Genomic DNA, 14,174 nt, shown 5'->3' with positions numbered 1-14,174 from the left:
TTGACTCAACGACAACAGGTTTTTTTTTCCTTTTTAACCATACCTCAAATCCAATCCGTTAATAAATCTTGTATGTTTTACACCCGCCCCGCCCCTCACCCCCACATTTACTCTCCACATAGAAGACAGAGGGAACTTTTAATAACCTAAATCAGATCATTTCATCACTCTGGTTAAAACCCCCAAGGACTTCCAATTAAAACGAATGCCAAACTCTTCACCACGTTCTCTGAGAATATTTGCTGTCTGCCTTTCCCCTCCTTTCTGACTCCCCTGACTTCCCTCCACATACCCCGTCTTGTCTCCTCCGCTCCAGCCACACCGGCCTTCTTGCTATTCCTTGAGCACACCAGCCGTGCTTCCACCTCAAGGCCTTTACCTGAGCTGTTCCCACTCCTAGAATGCTCTTCGCTCAGGTCTCTGTATGGCTGACTTTGTTTAGTCATTTAAATCTCCTTAGAGAGTCCTTCCCTGATCTGACCGCCCAATCTGAGGTTGCCACCCAGTTACTCACTCTCACATCTCCCTGTTTTAATTCTCTGCACCTCTCTTACCACTGACTGGCCTTGTTCTGGTTTACCTACTTGCCTCTCCTGTCTAGAATGTACTTTTTTTTGAGGGCAGAGACCTCATCTGTCTTGTTCGCTGTGAGTCCCTAGTGTCAGTAGATACCCAGTCAATGCAGGTTGATGAGTGACTATGCAGAGTGCTGTGAGGAAAGGGTTAGCTCAGGCCGAGGGAGCCAGGGAGAGCTTCTCTGAGGTGACCCTGAGACGTGTCTGAAAGGATGCTGGAATTTTGGTAGGAGGAGAGATGGAGGTACAGCATGTCCAGGCACCCTCAGGTGAGACAGATGTCATGGCCTCAGGAGGAGACTGAGGAGCTGGAGTGTGCGCTTGAGAGGCTGGTGGCTGGGGGGAGCTGGAGATGGCCTCTCAGGAGTAACCGTGGACTTCAACTCTACCACTTGGTTCTGAGATGCTGGGATAGGTCCTGTGAGCCCCTCTGTGGGTGGCCAGACCAGCTGCTCTCCATTCAGACCACACTGTTAACACAGGTCATCTTTTTTCTTTTTCTAAATTTTTTTATTTTTGATGAAAATATACACAACAAACACAAATTCAACAATTTCTACACGTACAATTCACTGTCATTGGTTACATTCTTCAAGTTGTGCCATCTCTTTTCTTTTCAGTTGGTTCATGTTTTGTGTAGGTGATGAATGTATATGATAATAAACTTCAACTAATACAAAAAGGTATAGAGTGAAAGGTTAATTCCATCCTATATCGGTTCTGTGTTCTCTGTTCTACAAAAGCAACCACTCTGATGAAATTCGGCCGGGGGCGGGGGGTGCTTTTAGAAGTGTTCTGTGCATTTGTAAGAAAGCATGCATATTGTGAGAGTCCCTGGGTGGTGTAAATGGTTAATGAGCTCGGCTGCTAAGTGAAAGATTGGTGGTTTCAGTCCACCCAGAGATACCTCAGAAGAAAGCCCTGGCAATCGACTTCTGAGAAATCAGCCATTGAAAACCCTGTGTAGCACAGCTGTGCTCTGACACACAGGGGTTGCCATTAGTTGTAATCAGATGGCAGCTGGTTTGGGCTTTGGTTTCTGTGTATTGGTTTTTGTCTTTTTACACACGGTGTACATCATACACCCTGTTTTGTATCTGGCTAGTCCAAGCTTCACTGTGTCTGTCACAACCATCCCAAAACTTAGTGCCTGAAAACAGCCACTGTGTATGATTTTTCAGGATCCTGGGCTCACCAGGGCACGCTCACGCATCCGTGGTCAGCTGTGGGTCAGCTTCGTGACTACCATTCTTGGCTGGCTCTCTTGCATGTCTAGGGCCTCAGCTGAGATGGTTCAGCTCTGCTCCATGTGGCCTCTCATCCTCCAGCAGGTTGGCCCAGGCTGGTCCAAGGCTCACCCAAACATGGTCTCATGGTGGGGGCAGAGAAGCAAAAGGGAAGCAGAAAGGACTGAGACTTCTCCAAGCCTCTGCGTGCATCATATTTGCTACTGTCTTATCGGTCAGAGTAAGTCCCCTGGGCAAGCCCGGGGTCAGTGTGGAAAGGCATAAAGCACTGGACTCAGGAGGCATGAAGACATGGGGCCATTCGTGCAGTCCGGCTGCCTGAGTCGGATCTAGCCTGTCTCCTCGGTGTGATGGATGCACTGACCCATTGCATGGGGTGCACTGTAATCCATTTAACTGGCCCTGCAAAGGAGCCTGTAGGTGGATTTCCATCCTTTGCTGTTGCCAGAAGGGCTGTGTGTAGCAAATGTCCGTATGTGTACATCTTGGTGCTAAGAGTGCGTATAGTCACAGGGTAAGCTCCCCAAACTGGAATCTCTTGGTCAGATGGTATCGTTGTATAAATCATTTTATAAATATTGCTAAATTGCCCCCATAAACACTCATACCAGTTTATACTCCCGCCAACACTACATGCCAGTGTTGTTGTTCCATCAGCACTCTTTGGGGAGCAGAGGGTCACAAGTACCACCAGTGTTAAGTTACCTGTGACTTATAAGAATCCATGTAAATGAAGGGGTGAAGTCCACTGAGGCCAGACTGAGACCTAAGAAGCAGAGCACTTGGCCGTCTTTGCTGTGTGACAAAGGGGACACTGGAGAACCAATTCCGACTTGAATAGGGGTTTGTTTTTTCCTCTTGGGTCCCAGCCCCTGCAGGAATGCTTTGAGTAGACCTAAGTGCATCTGTATCGACATAGTAACCAAGTTGTTGAGATTTTGTGTATTGATATCCAGTCCTCACTGGAACAGAGTAGAATTCAGAAGGTTTTTCTTCTCCATCCAAATAGATCTCCACGTGCAGCCACTTACCCTGCCAGGAAAGCAGTGAGGAAGGGGCTGTGACTTCAGGTGGCAAAGGTCACAGCCCATCTTTCTCTGGCGGCCAGGAGGCTAAGTGCCCCTGTGCCGTTCCAGCTGTGGGGTTCGTGGGGTTGTTGGTTTAGAGACAAACCAGGGGACCAGGGCCCCCTCCTGGGCTAATTCACTCATACTATTCTCAGTGAGGGTTCTTGGGCTATCTCTATTCTGCGTCAGTCACTGGGGGTCATTCCTGCAGCCTCTCTTAAGCCCTGAGAAATGCCCGTGGGAAAGGCAAAACCGGACCCGACACTTCTGATCCCCTCCTGGATCACCAGGGCCACTTCCGTTACCTGAGAATCCTAGCGGGTGGAGCAGGAGTAGATCAGAGAAACCTGCTATCCAGTCCCTGTGGCAGAGGGTCAGTGTGGCTTGGCCAGTGCCTGTCACCCAGCTAATTGGGAGGGAAACCAAGCCCCTTCTCTGGATTCCGATGCCCAAATAGTTTGTGCCTGGCATGCTGGGGAAAGAGTGTAGGGTGGCTGCCTGGGTTCAAATCCCAGCTCAGGGGAACGAGCTCTGTTTGGCCAGTCACTTCACCCTCTCGGGTCTGCTTCCCTGTCTGAGGTAGGGATAATGGTGGTATCACTTTCTAGCATTGTTTTGAGGACTTGCAGGGTTATTGTAAACTGCTCAGCACACTGTGTGGCAGTCAGTAAGAGCTCCACCTGGCTTGGTTGTCAATGAATGTTGTGTAACATTCGTATCCTCCTACCAAACCGCAGGCCCCTTGAACACATGGATGTGCCTCGGAGAACTTTCTGGCCCCACAAGATCCAACATAATTGTTCTGGGAAATGTGTGTCTGTGTTGTATGCTGTTGAGTTGATCCCAACACGTAGCAACCCTACAGGACAGAGTAGAACTGCCCTCCAGGGTTTCCTAGGCTGTAATCTTTATAGGACCAGATGCCACGTCTTTCTCCCCCAGAGCACCTGGTGGGTTTGGAGCACTGACTTTTCAGTTAGCGGAGTCTTAACCATTGTTCCACCAGGGCTCCTTGTTCTGAGAAATAGTAAGTCCTAAATGAATGACAATAACAGTAATAGTAGTTAACATTTATTCAGCACCTGCTTTGTGCTAAGTGTGTTATGTATATCATCTCTAATTCTCTCAGTAGCCAGGTGAGAAAACTAAGGCTCAGAGATCAAATAACATAGCAAGCATAAGAGTGAGCTGAAATTCAAGCCCAGGGCTGCCTGAAACCAAAGCTCTTTCCTCCATATTGTACTGCCTGGGCGTCTCCATTCTGGAAAACCAAATGCCTGACCTGACTTTGCAGTGCTGCTGCTCCACCTACACTGTGGAGCCCCCAGCTGGGCTCGACTAGTATGTCTGGTGAGTGTGAGCCCAAGTGGAAGACGAGATACTCATTGCAGTCTTTCATGAGGTGGAATTCTGATGGAAGGCACCTAGCACGTAGTAGGGGCCTCAGCATGTGCTACCTCTCTCCCCTTCCTCCTTTCATTCCAACAGGTGCTCATAGATTTTTTCAGCTGAGGGATGCCTGTTGGATACCCCTGAATTTGGTGGCCATTTCCAGCTGTGCCGTCCTATGCCTTGAGTGCATCCTACACCTGGCCTTGGGAAGTTTCTTTGCCCTCATGCACTGAGCAATGCTCTGTTGCATATTTGAGTGGGACCCACTGCATGGCTTCAGAGTTCACTCTCTGTGCAGCCTCTGTCTCCTTGCTAGTGGTTGTCCTGTGAACTCCACCATCCTGGTCTCCCAGGGCCCTAAGCTCCATGTCCTCAACTCAGAAAGTCTGCCGAGCTTCACCAGGGTTCCTGAGTTATAGCATTGAAACTCTCGAGGCGGCAAGCCGGGACAATTGTAGGGCTCACCCTGTTTGTTATCCAGCTCTCAGGGATCACCATCCATTGTTGTCTGATGTCCATTGTCTTGAAAACTGTTGTTTCATAGATAATCCCTAGTTTTTATGGTTGTTTCAGATGGGAAGGTAAGTTTGGTCCTGATTACTCCATCTTGGCTGGAAGTGAAAGTCTATTTTTAGTGTTTTGATCCTCTTTTATTTTATATTTAATTATTTAATCCGTTTGGAATTAATTTTCTTGTATGCCCTGAGGTACCTTTTCTTCCTTGCACCTTATTGTTCTAGCATGCAGCGCTTTTCTTTGACTCTGACATCCTTTGTTTAACCACTTTTTGCAAGCCTGGGATGTAAAACCAATGAGATAGGAGAGGCGAAGAGTCTGGGGTTCTACACAAGCCCTCAGCTGGGTTCCATGAATTCTGTTTGGAAACCAGTGAACATGGGGATGGATGTTGGCAAGGTGTTCTTGGATAGTGGTTCTCGACTCAAAGCCCTTTTGGGAAATCTAGTTAGGATGTTGTAGGGTGCTGTTACAAAAGTCAGAATAACGGTGACTTAAGCAAGAATAAAAAGGAGCCCTCGTGGTGCAGTGGTTAAGCATTCAGCTGTTAACCAGAGGTCAACAGTTCAAACCCACCAGCCACTCCCTGGGAGGAAGATGTGGCCATCTGCTTCTGTAAACTTTATAGCCTAGGAAACTCTATAGGGCATTTCTGCCCTGTCCTATTGGGTCACTATGAGTCATAATCAACTCCATGGCACACAACAACAATAACAACAGAGCAAGAACAAAGTAGAAGTTTGTTTCCTGCCTATGTAATTACCTCTCATAAGCTGTCCAAGGCTCAGTGGCAGCTCCTGGTTGTTGGGACCATTTCCTTATGTCTTGTTGCTCTGCCATCCACAATAGATGGCCATTTTCCATCAGTACAGCCATATTCCAATCCATGGGATAGGGTGAAGAGCACCTGGAGGGCAAGCCTGTTCCCTCTCAGCCCAATCCTGAAGTTGAACGTAACACGTCCTCTCACACCCATTGACCATCATTTAGTTACATGGCAGCATCCAGCTACAGGGGAGGATAGGCAGTATAGGCAGCCATATGCCCTGATAAAACTCGAGTGTTCTAATACTAAAGGGAAAATATTTGGGGACAACTCACAGATTCTGCTATAGACAGTGTCTTATGCTGGGTCCTCTAGAGAAGCAAAACCAGCAAAGTGTATAAATGTATACATAGAGAGATTTATATCAAGGAAAAAGGCTTATCCATTTTTAGAGGCTGGAACATCTCAAGTCTGGGTCGGGAAAGAGGCTTCTCCTGATTCACATAGCTGCAGGGGCTGGCATACCCAATATTGGCAAGTTAGAGAGCAGGGCTCTTGCTCACAGGCTGTGAAGATTGACGAGTCCCAAGATTGGCAGGCAAGACCACAAGTAAGCTGCTAGCTCAAGTCCCAAGAACCAGAGGTCAGATGAACAGCAGACAGCTGCAGGATCCAGAGCGATTGAAAGCCACGAGCCTTGCCAGAATGTCAACTTATATTTGATGCAGGCCACACACCCAAGGAAATTCCCTTTCAACTGATTGGCTACTCACAGCAGATCCCACCAGGTGATCACATTATATCAAATCTCATCATGGAAGTGTTCACAACATCATATGACTGCCAAACCACTGACAGTCATGGCCAAGCAACGTTGACATACAATCTTAACCATCACAGGCAGGGACAGGCCTAACCCTGTAGGATTTGGTCCAATTGCCTTGGCCTGCCATTAAATTAGGAGCCCTGGTGATGCAGTGGTTAAGTGCTTGGCTGCTAACAAAAGGTTGATGGTTCAAATTCACCAGCTGCTTCACAGGAGAAAGATGTGGCAGTCTCCTCTGTCAAGATTTACAGCCTTGGAAACCCTGCTCTGTCTTATAGGTATGAGTCAGAATTGCCTCAATGTCAGTGGGTTTGGTTTTGGCTTTAGCCATCGAATCGTTTCATCGTTTATCAAGTACTGACTCTGTACAGACATTGGGCTTGGCCCTGGGATTCTCAAATGAATCTTTACACCCAGACTCCTCTTTCAAGTCTCTGAAGGGGCAGACAGATGTAAAAATATCTAGGTGCTGTGGTGCACTGAGGGTAACTTGGGGTAGGTCAGGCGGGACACATGGGGGAGAGCAAGTAGCACTTGAAAGATGGTGGTTACTCACCAAGTAGCAGTGTTGTCCGCAGTAGGAAGGGGACTGGTACATGTGGAGAACTCGGGGACACCATCCTGTGGGTGATGGGACCTCCTGGTGGGGAACCATTACTGCTGCACATTCTGATCCCAGCCAGATTCTCCTGCCTTGTCCTGCAGTTCACCTCTCCACACCCTGTTCTCCTGCCTCTTTGCTCTGTCTACTTTCCTTGCCTTTCCACCTTCGTTTATATCATGCTGTTCCCTCAACTGGCTTGTCCTTCCCACTGTTGTCTGCCAACTCTAGTCCTACTCATCCTGTAAGGCCCAGTTTAGAGGTGTGGTCACTTCAGGCTACTGCATTTTGCCACCACAGAACTCATTAGATCCAGTCCACAGTCTTGCAAGGGTGGTGGTGTTGTCCCCATTTTAGAGATGGGTGAATTGCTGCTTTGAGAGGGTGAGTAATGTACCCACAGTCTCACAGCTAGAAAGAGGTAGCAGGGGCCCCAATCTACTGTGGGGTCAGAGTCCTGGTCTGTTCTCCTTTCTGCTCTTTGGCCTGGAGACTCTGCTCAGAGCAACCATGTTCAGATGCAGACTCAGAGGAGTCCAGTAGCAGGGAGGCAAGCTGCAGGGACATGGGATAAAAGGAGAGAAAAATTCTCCATTCAGGCGTGCAATCAGGACTTCTTAGAATTGCCCCCCAAAACACTGAGGGTAAGTCATTTCACCAGAGTCACACAGTGACAATTCGGGATTTCATTTCATTTAAAAAAATGTTAAATTTGTTTTATATTTTTAAAAATTATATTTCTGAAATTTAAAATACGAAGAAAAGAAATTTAAAGTATACTGCTAGTCTTACCACTCAGAAATAACCACTGCCATATGTATTTCTAGTTTTTAAAGAAGAGTTGAAAATTATTTTCCTTAAAAGTAGTGTTATAAAACGATTCTCCACCATGCGTCTGTCAGTTTGTCTACTCTGGTGGCTTTCGTGTTGCTGTGATACTGGAAGCTTTGCCATCAGTATTTCAAATACCAGCAGGGACACCCTTGGTAGACAGGTTTTAACAGAGCTTCCAGACTCAGACAGACAAGGAAGAAGGACGTGGCAGTCTACTTCTGAAAAAATTGGCTAGTGAAAACCTTATGAATAGTAGTAGAACATTGATATAGTGCCAGAAGATGAGCTCCTCAGGTTGGAAGGTGCTCAGAGTAAGACTGGGGAAGAGCTGCCTCCGCAAAGTAGAGTTGACCTTACTGATGTGGGTGGATTCAAGCTTTTGGGATCTTCATTTGCTGATGTGGCATGACTCAAAATGAGAAGAAACAACTGGAAACACCCATTAATAATCGGAAAGTGGACTGTATGAAGTAAGAATCTAGGAAAATTGCAAGTTGTCAAAAATGAAATGGAACGCGTAAAGATCGATATCCTAGGCATTAGTGAGCTGAAATGGACTGCTTTGGGCCATTTTGAATTGGACAGTCATATGGTCTACTATGCTGGGAATGACATTGAAGAGGAATGGTTTCATGTTCATCGTCAACAAGAACATTTCAAGATGTCTCCTGAAGTACAATGCTGTCAGTGATAGGATAATATCCGCATGCCTGCAAATAAGATCAGTTTGTACAACTATTCAAATTTACCCCCCAACCACTAAAGCCAAGGCCAAAGATGAAGAAATTCAAGCTTTTTACCAACTTCTGCAGAATGAAATTGATGAAACATGTAATCAGGATGCGTTGATAATTACTGGTGATTGGAATGCGAAAGTTGGAAACAGAGAAGAAGAATTGGTAGTTGGAGAATACAGCCTTGGTGATAGAAACAACCCCAGAGATCTCATGATAGAATTTTGCAAGACCAATGACTTCTTCTTCACAAATATCTTTTTTTCAGCAACATAATCGGCCACAATACTCGTGGACCTCGCTGGATGGAATACACAGGAATCAAATTGGCTACATCTGTGGAAAAAGACAGTGGAAAAGCTCAATATTATCAGTTAGAACAAGGTCAGGAGCCGACTGTGGAACAGGCCATCAATTGCTCATATGCAAGTTGAAGATGAAGTTGAAGAAAATTAGAACAAGTCCATGAGTGGTGAAGTATGATCTTGAGCATATCCCACCTGAATTTAGAGACCGTCTCAAGAATAGATCTGATGCATTGAACACTTAACTACCAAAGACCAGATGAGTTGTGGAATGACATCAAGGACATCTTACATGAAGAAAGCAAGAGATCATTAAAAAGACAGGAAAGAAAGAAAAGATTGAAGTGGATGTTGGAGGGACCCTGAAACTTGCTCTTGAATGTAGAATAGCTAAAGCAAAAAAGAAGAAAGGTGAAGCAAAAGAGTTGAACAGAAGATTTCAACGGGCGGCTTGAGAAGACAAGGTATTATAATGACATGTACAAAGACCTGGAATTAGAAAATCAAAAGGGAAGACTATGCTTGACATTTCTCAAGTTGAAAGAACTGAAGAAAAAAATTCAAGCCTTGAACTGCAATATTGAAGGATTCTATGGGGAAAATATTAGATGACACAGGAAGCATCAAAAGAAGATGGAAGGAATACACAGAGTCACTGCACCGAAAAGAATTTTTCGACATTCAGCCATTTCAGGAGGTAACATATGATCAAGATCAGGTGGTATTGAAGGAAGAGGTACAAGCTGCACTGAGGGCATTGGTGAAAAACATTGACGGAATACCATTTGAGATGTTTCAACAAATGATGCAGCGTTGAAAGTACTCACTTGTCTATACCAAGAAATTTGGAAGACAGCTACCTGGCCCACAACTAGAAGAGATCCATATTTGTGCCCATTCTAAAGAAAGGAGATCCAAGAGAATGCAGAAATTATTGAACAATATCATTAATATCTCACAGAAGTAAGATTTTGCTGAAGATCATTCAAAAGTGGTTGCAGCAGTATATCAACAGGGAACTGCCAGAAATTCAAGCCAGATTCAGAAGAGGATGTGGAAGGAGGGATATCATTGCTGATGTCAGATGGATCCTGGTTGAAAGCAGAGAATACCAGAAAGATGTTTACCTGTGTTTTATTGACTACACAAAGGCATTTGACTATGTGGATCATAACAAATTATGGATAACATTTCAAAGAATAGGAATTCCAGAACACTTAATTGTGCTCATGAAGAACCTGTACTTAGACCAAGAGGCAGTGGTTTGAACAGAAGGAGGGGATACTGTGTGGTTTAAACTCAGGAAAGGTGTGCATCAGGGTTGTATCCTTTCACCATACTTATTCAATCTGTATGCTAAGCAAATAATCTGAGAAGCTGGTCTATATGAAAAAGAATGGGGCATCAGGATTGAAGGAAGACTCATTAACAACCTGCATTATGTAGATAACACAACCTTGCTTGCTGAAAGTGAAGAGGGCTTGAAATACTTACTGGTGAAGATAAAAGACCTCAGCCTTTAGTATGGATTACACCTCAACATAAAAAGAACAAAAATCCTCACAACTGAACCAATAAGCAACATCATGAAAACCAGAGAAAAGATTGAAGTTGTCAAGGATTTCGTTTTACTTGGATCCACAATCAACGCCCACGGAAGCAGTAGTCAAGAAATCAAACAATGCCTTGCTTTGGGCAAATCTGTTGCAAAAGACCCCTTTAAAGTGTTGAAAGGCAAAGGTGTCACTTTAAGGACTAAGGTGAGCCTGACCCAAGCCATGTGTTTTCAGTCACCTCATATGCATCTGAAAGCTGGACGGTGAATAAGGAAGACCAAAAAAGAATTGATGCCTTTGAATTGCGATGTTGACAAAGAATATAGACTATACCATGGACTGCCAGAAGAACGAACAAATCTGTCTTGGGAAGAAGTATAGCCAGAAGTTTCCATAGAAGCAAGGATGATGAGACTCCGTCTCACACACTTTGGACATGTTATCAGAAGGGATCAGTCCCTGGAGAAGGACATCATCCTTGGTAAAATAGAGTCAGCAAAAAAGAGGAAGACCCTCAACAAGATGAATCGACAAAGTGGCTGCAACAATGGGCTCAAACATAGCAACGGTCGTGAGGATGGCACAGGACTGGGCAGTGTTTCGTTCTGTTATACATGGGGTCACTATAACTCGATGGCACCCAAGAACAGCAACAAAATGACTCTGCTGATTATAAATCATTCGAATCCTATCGTTCAGAAATTCCTATTGTTCGTACCAACTGATAAGCATTCTAGACATCCTCAAAATGACATAGCTATGAAGATAGTTAGAAACCCTGGTTGCATAGTGGTTAAGTGCTATGGCTGCTAATCAAAGGGTCAGCAGTTCGAATCCACCAGGTGCTCCTTGGAAACTCTACGAGGCAGTTCTACTCGGTCCTATAGGGTTGCTATGAGTCGGAGTCGACTCGACGGTAGTGGTTATAAAGATAGTCAGACATACTCTTATAAACAGTGATCATACCCCTGTGCAGTATGGTAAACCCCTATCCAGTGTGATAGCCACTAGCCACATGCAGCTTTTGACCACTTGAAATATGGTAGGTTCGAACTGAAATGTGCTCTAAGTATAAAATACGCATTGGATTTGGGAAACTTACACTGGGGTTTGGGTTAGTATGAAAAAGGAGCCCAATGATTGAGCGCTAGGCTGCTAACTACTGACTGAAAGGTTAACAGTTCAAACCCACCAGGTGCTGTGTGCGAGGAAAGACAGTGTTTTGAAAGACGAGAACATGGAACTCTGAAGTTCCTCCCAGTTTTTGATATGTTATTGTTTCTGTTTGTATAGGTTCATATTCTGTCCTGTAACTCTAATTCTCATAGGGATTTAGTATTTTATATCAAAATGATCGAATATTCCCTCTCAGCCCTTTGTCTACAGGTCCTTCATTAGCTAGATTTCATTTTTCAAGAAGGGCTCATGTTTCTGGGAGAATGCTACTTGCTCCTTTTGACCTTGGCTGGTGTTTCGGCTGGGTGTAATACACTCGGGCCATGCTTATGTCTGTCTGCTCCGTAGACGTCGCTTCATTGTCTTCTGCTGTTGAATGCTGCTCTAGGTCCTTCTAATTTTCTCCCCACCTCACAGGTGATTTGCTTTTTCTTCTTGGATGTGGAAAGAATTCTTGACTTCAGTCACTTGCCCCTGTTTTTGGTGTTGCCTGGCAGCTCCCAGGACCCCAGGTTGCAGCTCCAGAAGGTTATTTTAGGCTTCCCAGTACTCAGAGAGAGTGGTTCAACGGTCAAAGTCTCACCTTCCGTATAGACCTGGGTTCGATACCCGGCCAATGCACCTCACGTGCAGCCACCACTCATCAGTCGGTGGAGGCTTGCATGTCGCTGTGATGCTGAACAGGTTTCAACAGAGCTTCCAGACTAAGACGGACTAGGAAGAAAGACTTGGCAATCTACTTCTGAAAATCAGCCACTGAAAAATCCTGTGGGTCACAATGGCCTGATACCCTTGTGCATGGGGTCACCATGAATTGGTGCTGACTCGACAGCAGCCAACGGCAGCAGCAGCGGTGCACAGAGGCCCCGCTGAGACCTAGAGGTGCGACAGCCGTGGGCCAACAAGTCAGAGGACTTTAAAAGGCTCTCATTACGGCTTTCAGCCTTTGATGAACCTACTGCCCAGAATCTTAGTGTGAGGCCTCAGTGATTATTTTTCGAGTTAATCTTAAATTACACAAGTAATAGACAAATCCATTCTCCTTTCTAAGACCGGGATGTTAAAGGTAAAGTCCATTTTGGCACCTGACCCCACTGAGGGCCCCACTCCTGCACCCTACAGTTAACTGCTATCGTGGGTTTGAGGTACATCCTTTCGGGCTTTTTAAAACTGCTTTTATATCTTAATAAAATTATATTCTGTCCCATCACAGAAAAGTAGACTGTGCTTGGTACGTGCATTGTTCTGGGCTTATTCAGAGCACCCTGGACATATGGATTCCAAAGAGCTACTTCTAGAGTGAGCTTTTTTTCCTAATTAACAAGCCAACATAGACATCAGCAAAGTTATAAGTGTAAGCAGGGTACTTTTAGGAGTAAAAGCATGCCAACGTTCCCAGATATTAGGGTCAGTATAGTTAGAAACAGAGTCCCTGGCCGGTGCAAATGGTTAACCTGCTTGGCTGTTAGCTGAGAGGTTGGAGGTTCAAGTCCATCCTGAGGCACATCAGAAGAAAGGCCTGGTGATCTCCTTCCCAAAAATCAGCCGTTGAGAGCCCTGTGGAGCACAGCTCCACTCCGACACACGTGGGGTCACACAGGTCAGAGCCCGCTGGATGGCAACCGGCTTTGTGGTTAGAAACATCTTAAGAACCTGACCGTATGGACGTCCTGCTAGCTCATCTCTGTGTGTGGAGGCATACAACACAACCGCCCACTCTTAGAAAATACACAGTGTTAGGGTTTGTGTGTGTTTTATAAAGATCATACTGACTATAGCATAAGACAACTTGCCTTTTTCCCACTGAACTTGGGCTTTCTCTGTGTTAACCCGTATGCATCACTGTAAATTCAATAAATACGTGGCAGAAATGATTGAATGCTTGAGCCAACACCTATGGGAGTGCATGTGACTAGAACATTCTTTACTAATGAAGAGAATTCATGTAAGATGGTGTCTGCTTGGATCCCATAGAAGGTTATGAATTTCCAAGAGGGCCTTGCTGGGTGTGGTGGTCCTGAGGTCCTTGCGGGGAGGGGTTCCCAGCACACAGACCAACCCTTGCTCCCATTTAGCTTCTCACTTTGTAGATGACATGGCAGAACTCCTCCTTGGGGAGTCGAAGCTGGAGCAGTACCTGAAGGAACACCCCCTGCGGCAGGGAGCCAGTCCCCGAGGCCCCAGGCCCCAGCTGACCGAGGTCCGAAAGCATCTGACCGCCGCCCTGGATCGAGGGAACCTCAAGGTACCGTGGGTCTCCAGGGTGGGGGGTGGGGTGGGAGGGGAAGATGCTGGCACCTCCTTGGGCCAGTGTGTGGTAGACATCCCTCTTCCCGTTACAGTTTGGAAGGATGCCCCAGGGCCAGCTGGGGGCTTGAGGGTGTCTGCACCCTGCCATAGGAGCAGGCCAGCTCGCTGGGTGGCCACCTGAGGGAGCTTCAGTTCTGAGAGGGTTTCTCTGAGGAGCATCTGCAGTGACACATTATCCTGAAAAATGACACTAATCTTTCCCAGGTGCTTGAGGCATATGGCTCAGAGCTCAACCCGACACTTTCCCCCGCCATAGAAATAAAGAAACG

General features: G+C 45.9%; 1 protein-coding gene across 5 annotated transcripts in view; it reads left to right on the top strand.

The window, feature by feature from the left end:
• TTC7B (tetratricopeptide repeat domain 7B) overlaps nucleotides 1-14,174 on the top strand; it is a 312,432-nt gene that overhangs the window by 17,168 nt on the left and 281,090 nt on the right. For 4 of the 5 annotated variants that reach the window (XM_049898916.1, XM_049898913.1, XM_049898918.1 and 1 more), the window contains exon 2: nucleotides 13,686-13,840. In XM_049898916.1, coding sequence (XP_049754873.1) covers nucleotides 13,686-13,840 — 155 coding nt within the window. Of the gene's footprint in view, nucleotides 1-13,685; nucleotides 13,841-14,174 lie in introns of those variants that run through there. The other variant, XM_049898915.1, reaches the window with a different exon arrangement.

This window comes from Elephas maximus, chromosome 10 (assembly GCF_024166365.1).
Source record: "Elephas maximus indicus isolate mEleMax1 chromosome 10, mEleMax1 primary haplotype, whole genome shotgun sequence".
Lineage (NCBI taxonomy): Eukaryota > Metazoa > Chordata > Mammalia > Proboscidea > Elephantidae > Elephas > Elephas maximus.
Note: the sequence above shows the minus strand (reverse complement) of the source record. Positions and strands in the feature narration are given on the sequence as shown.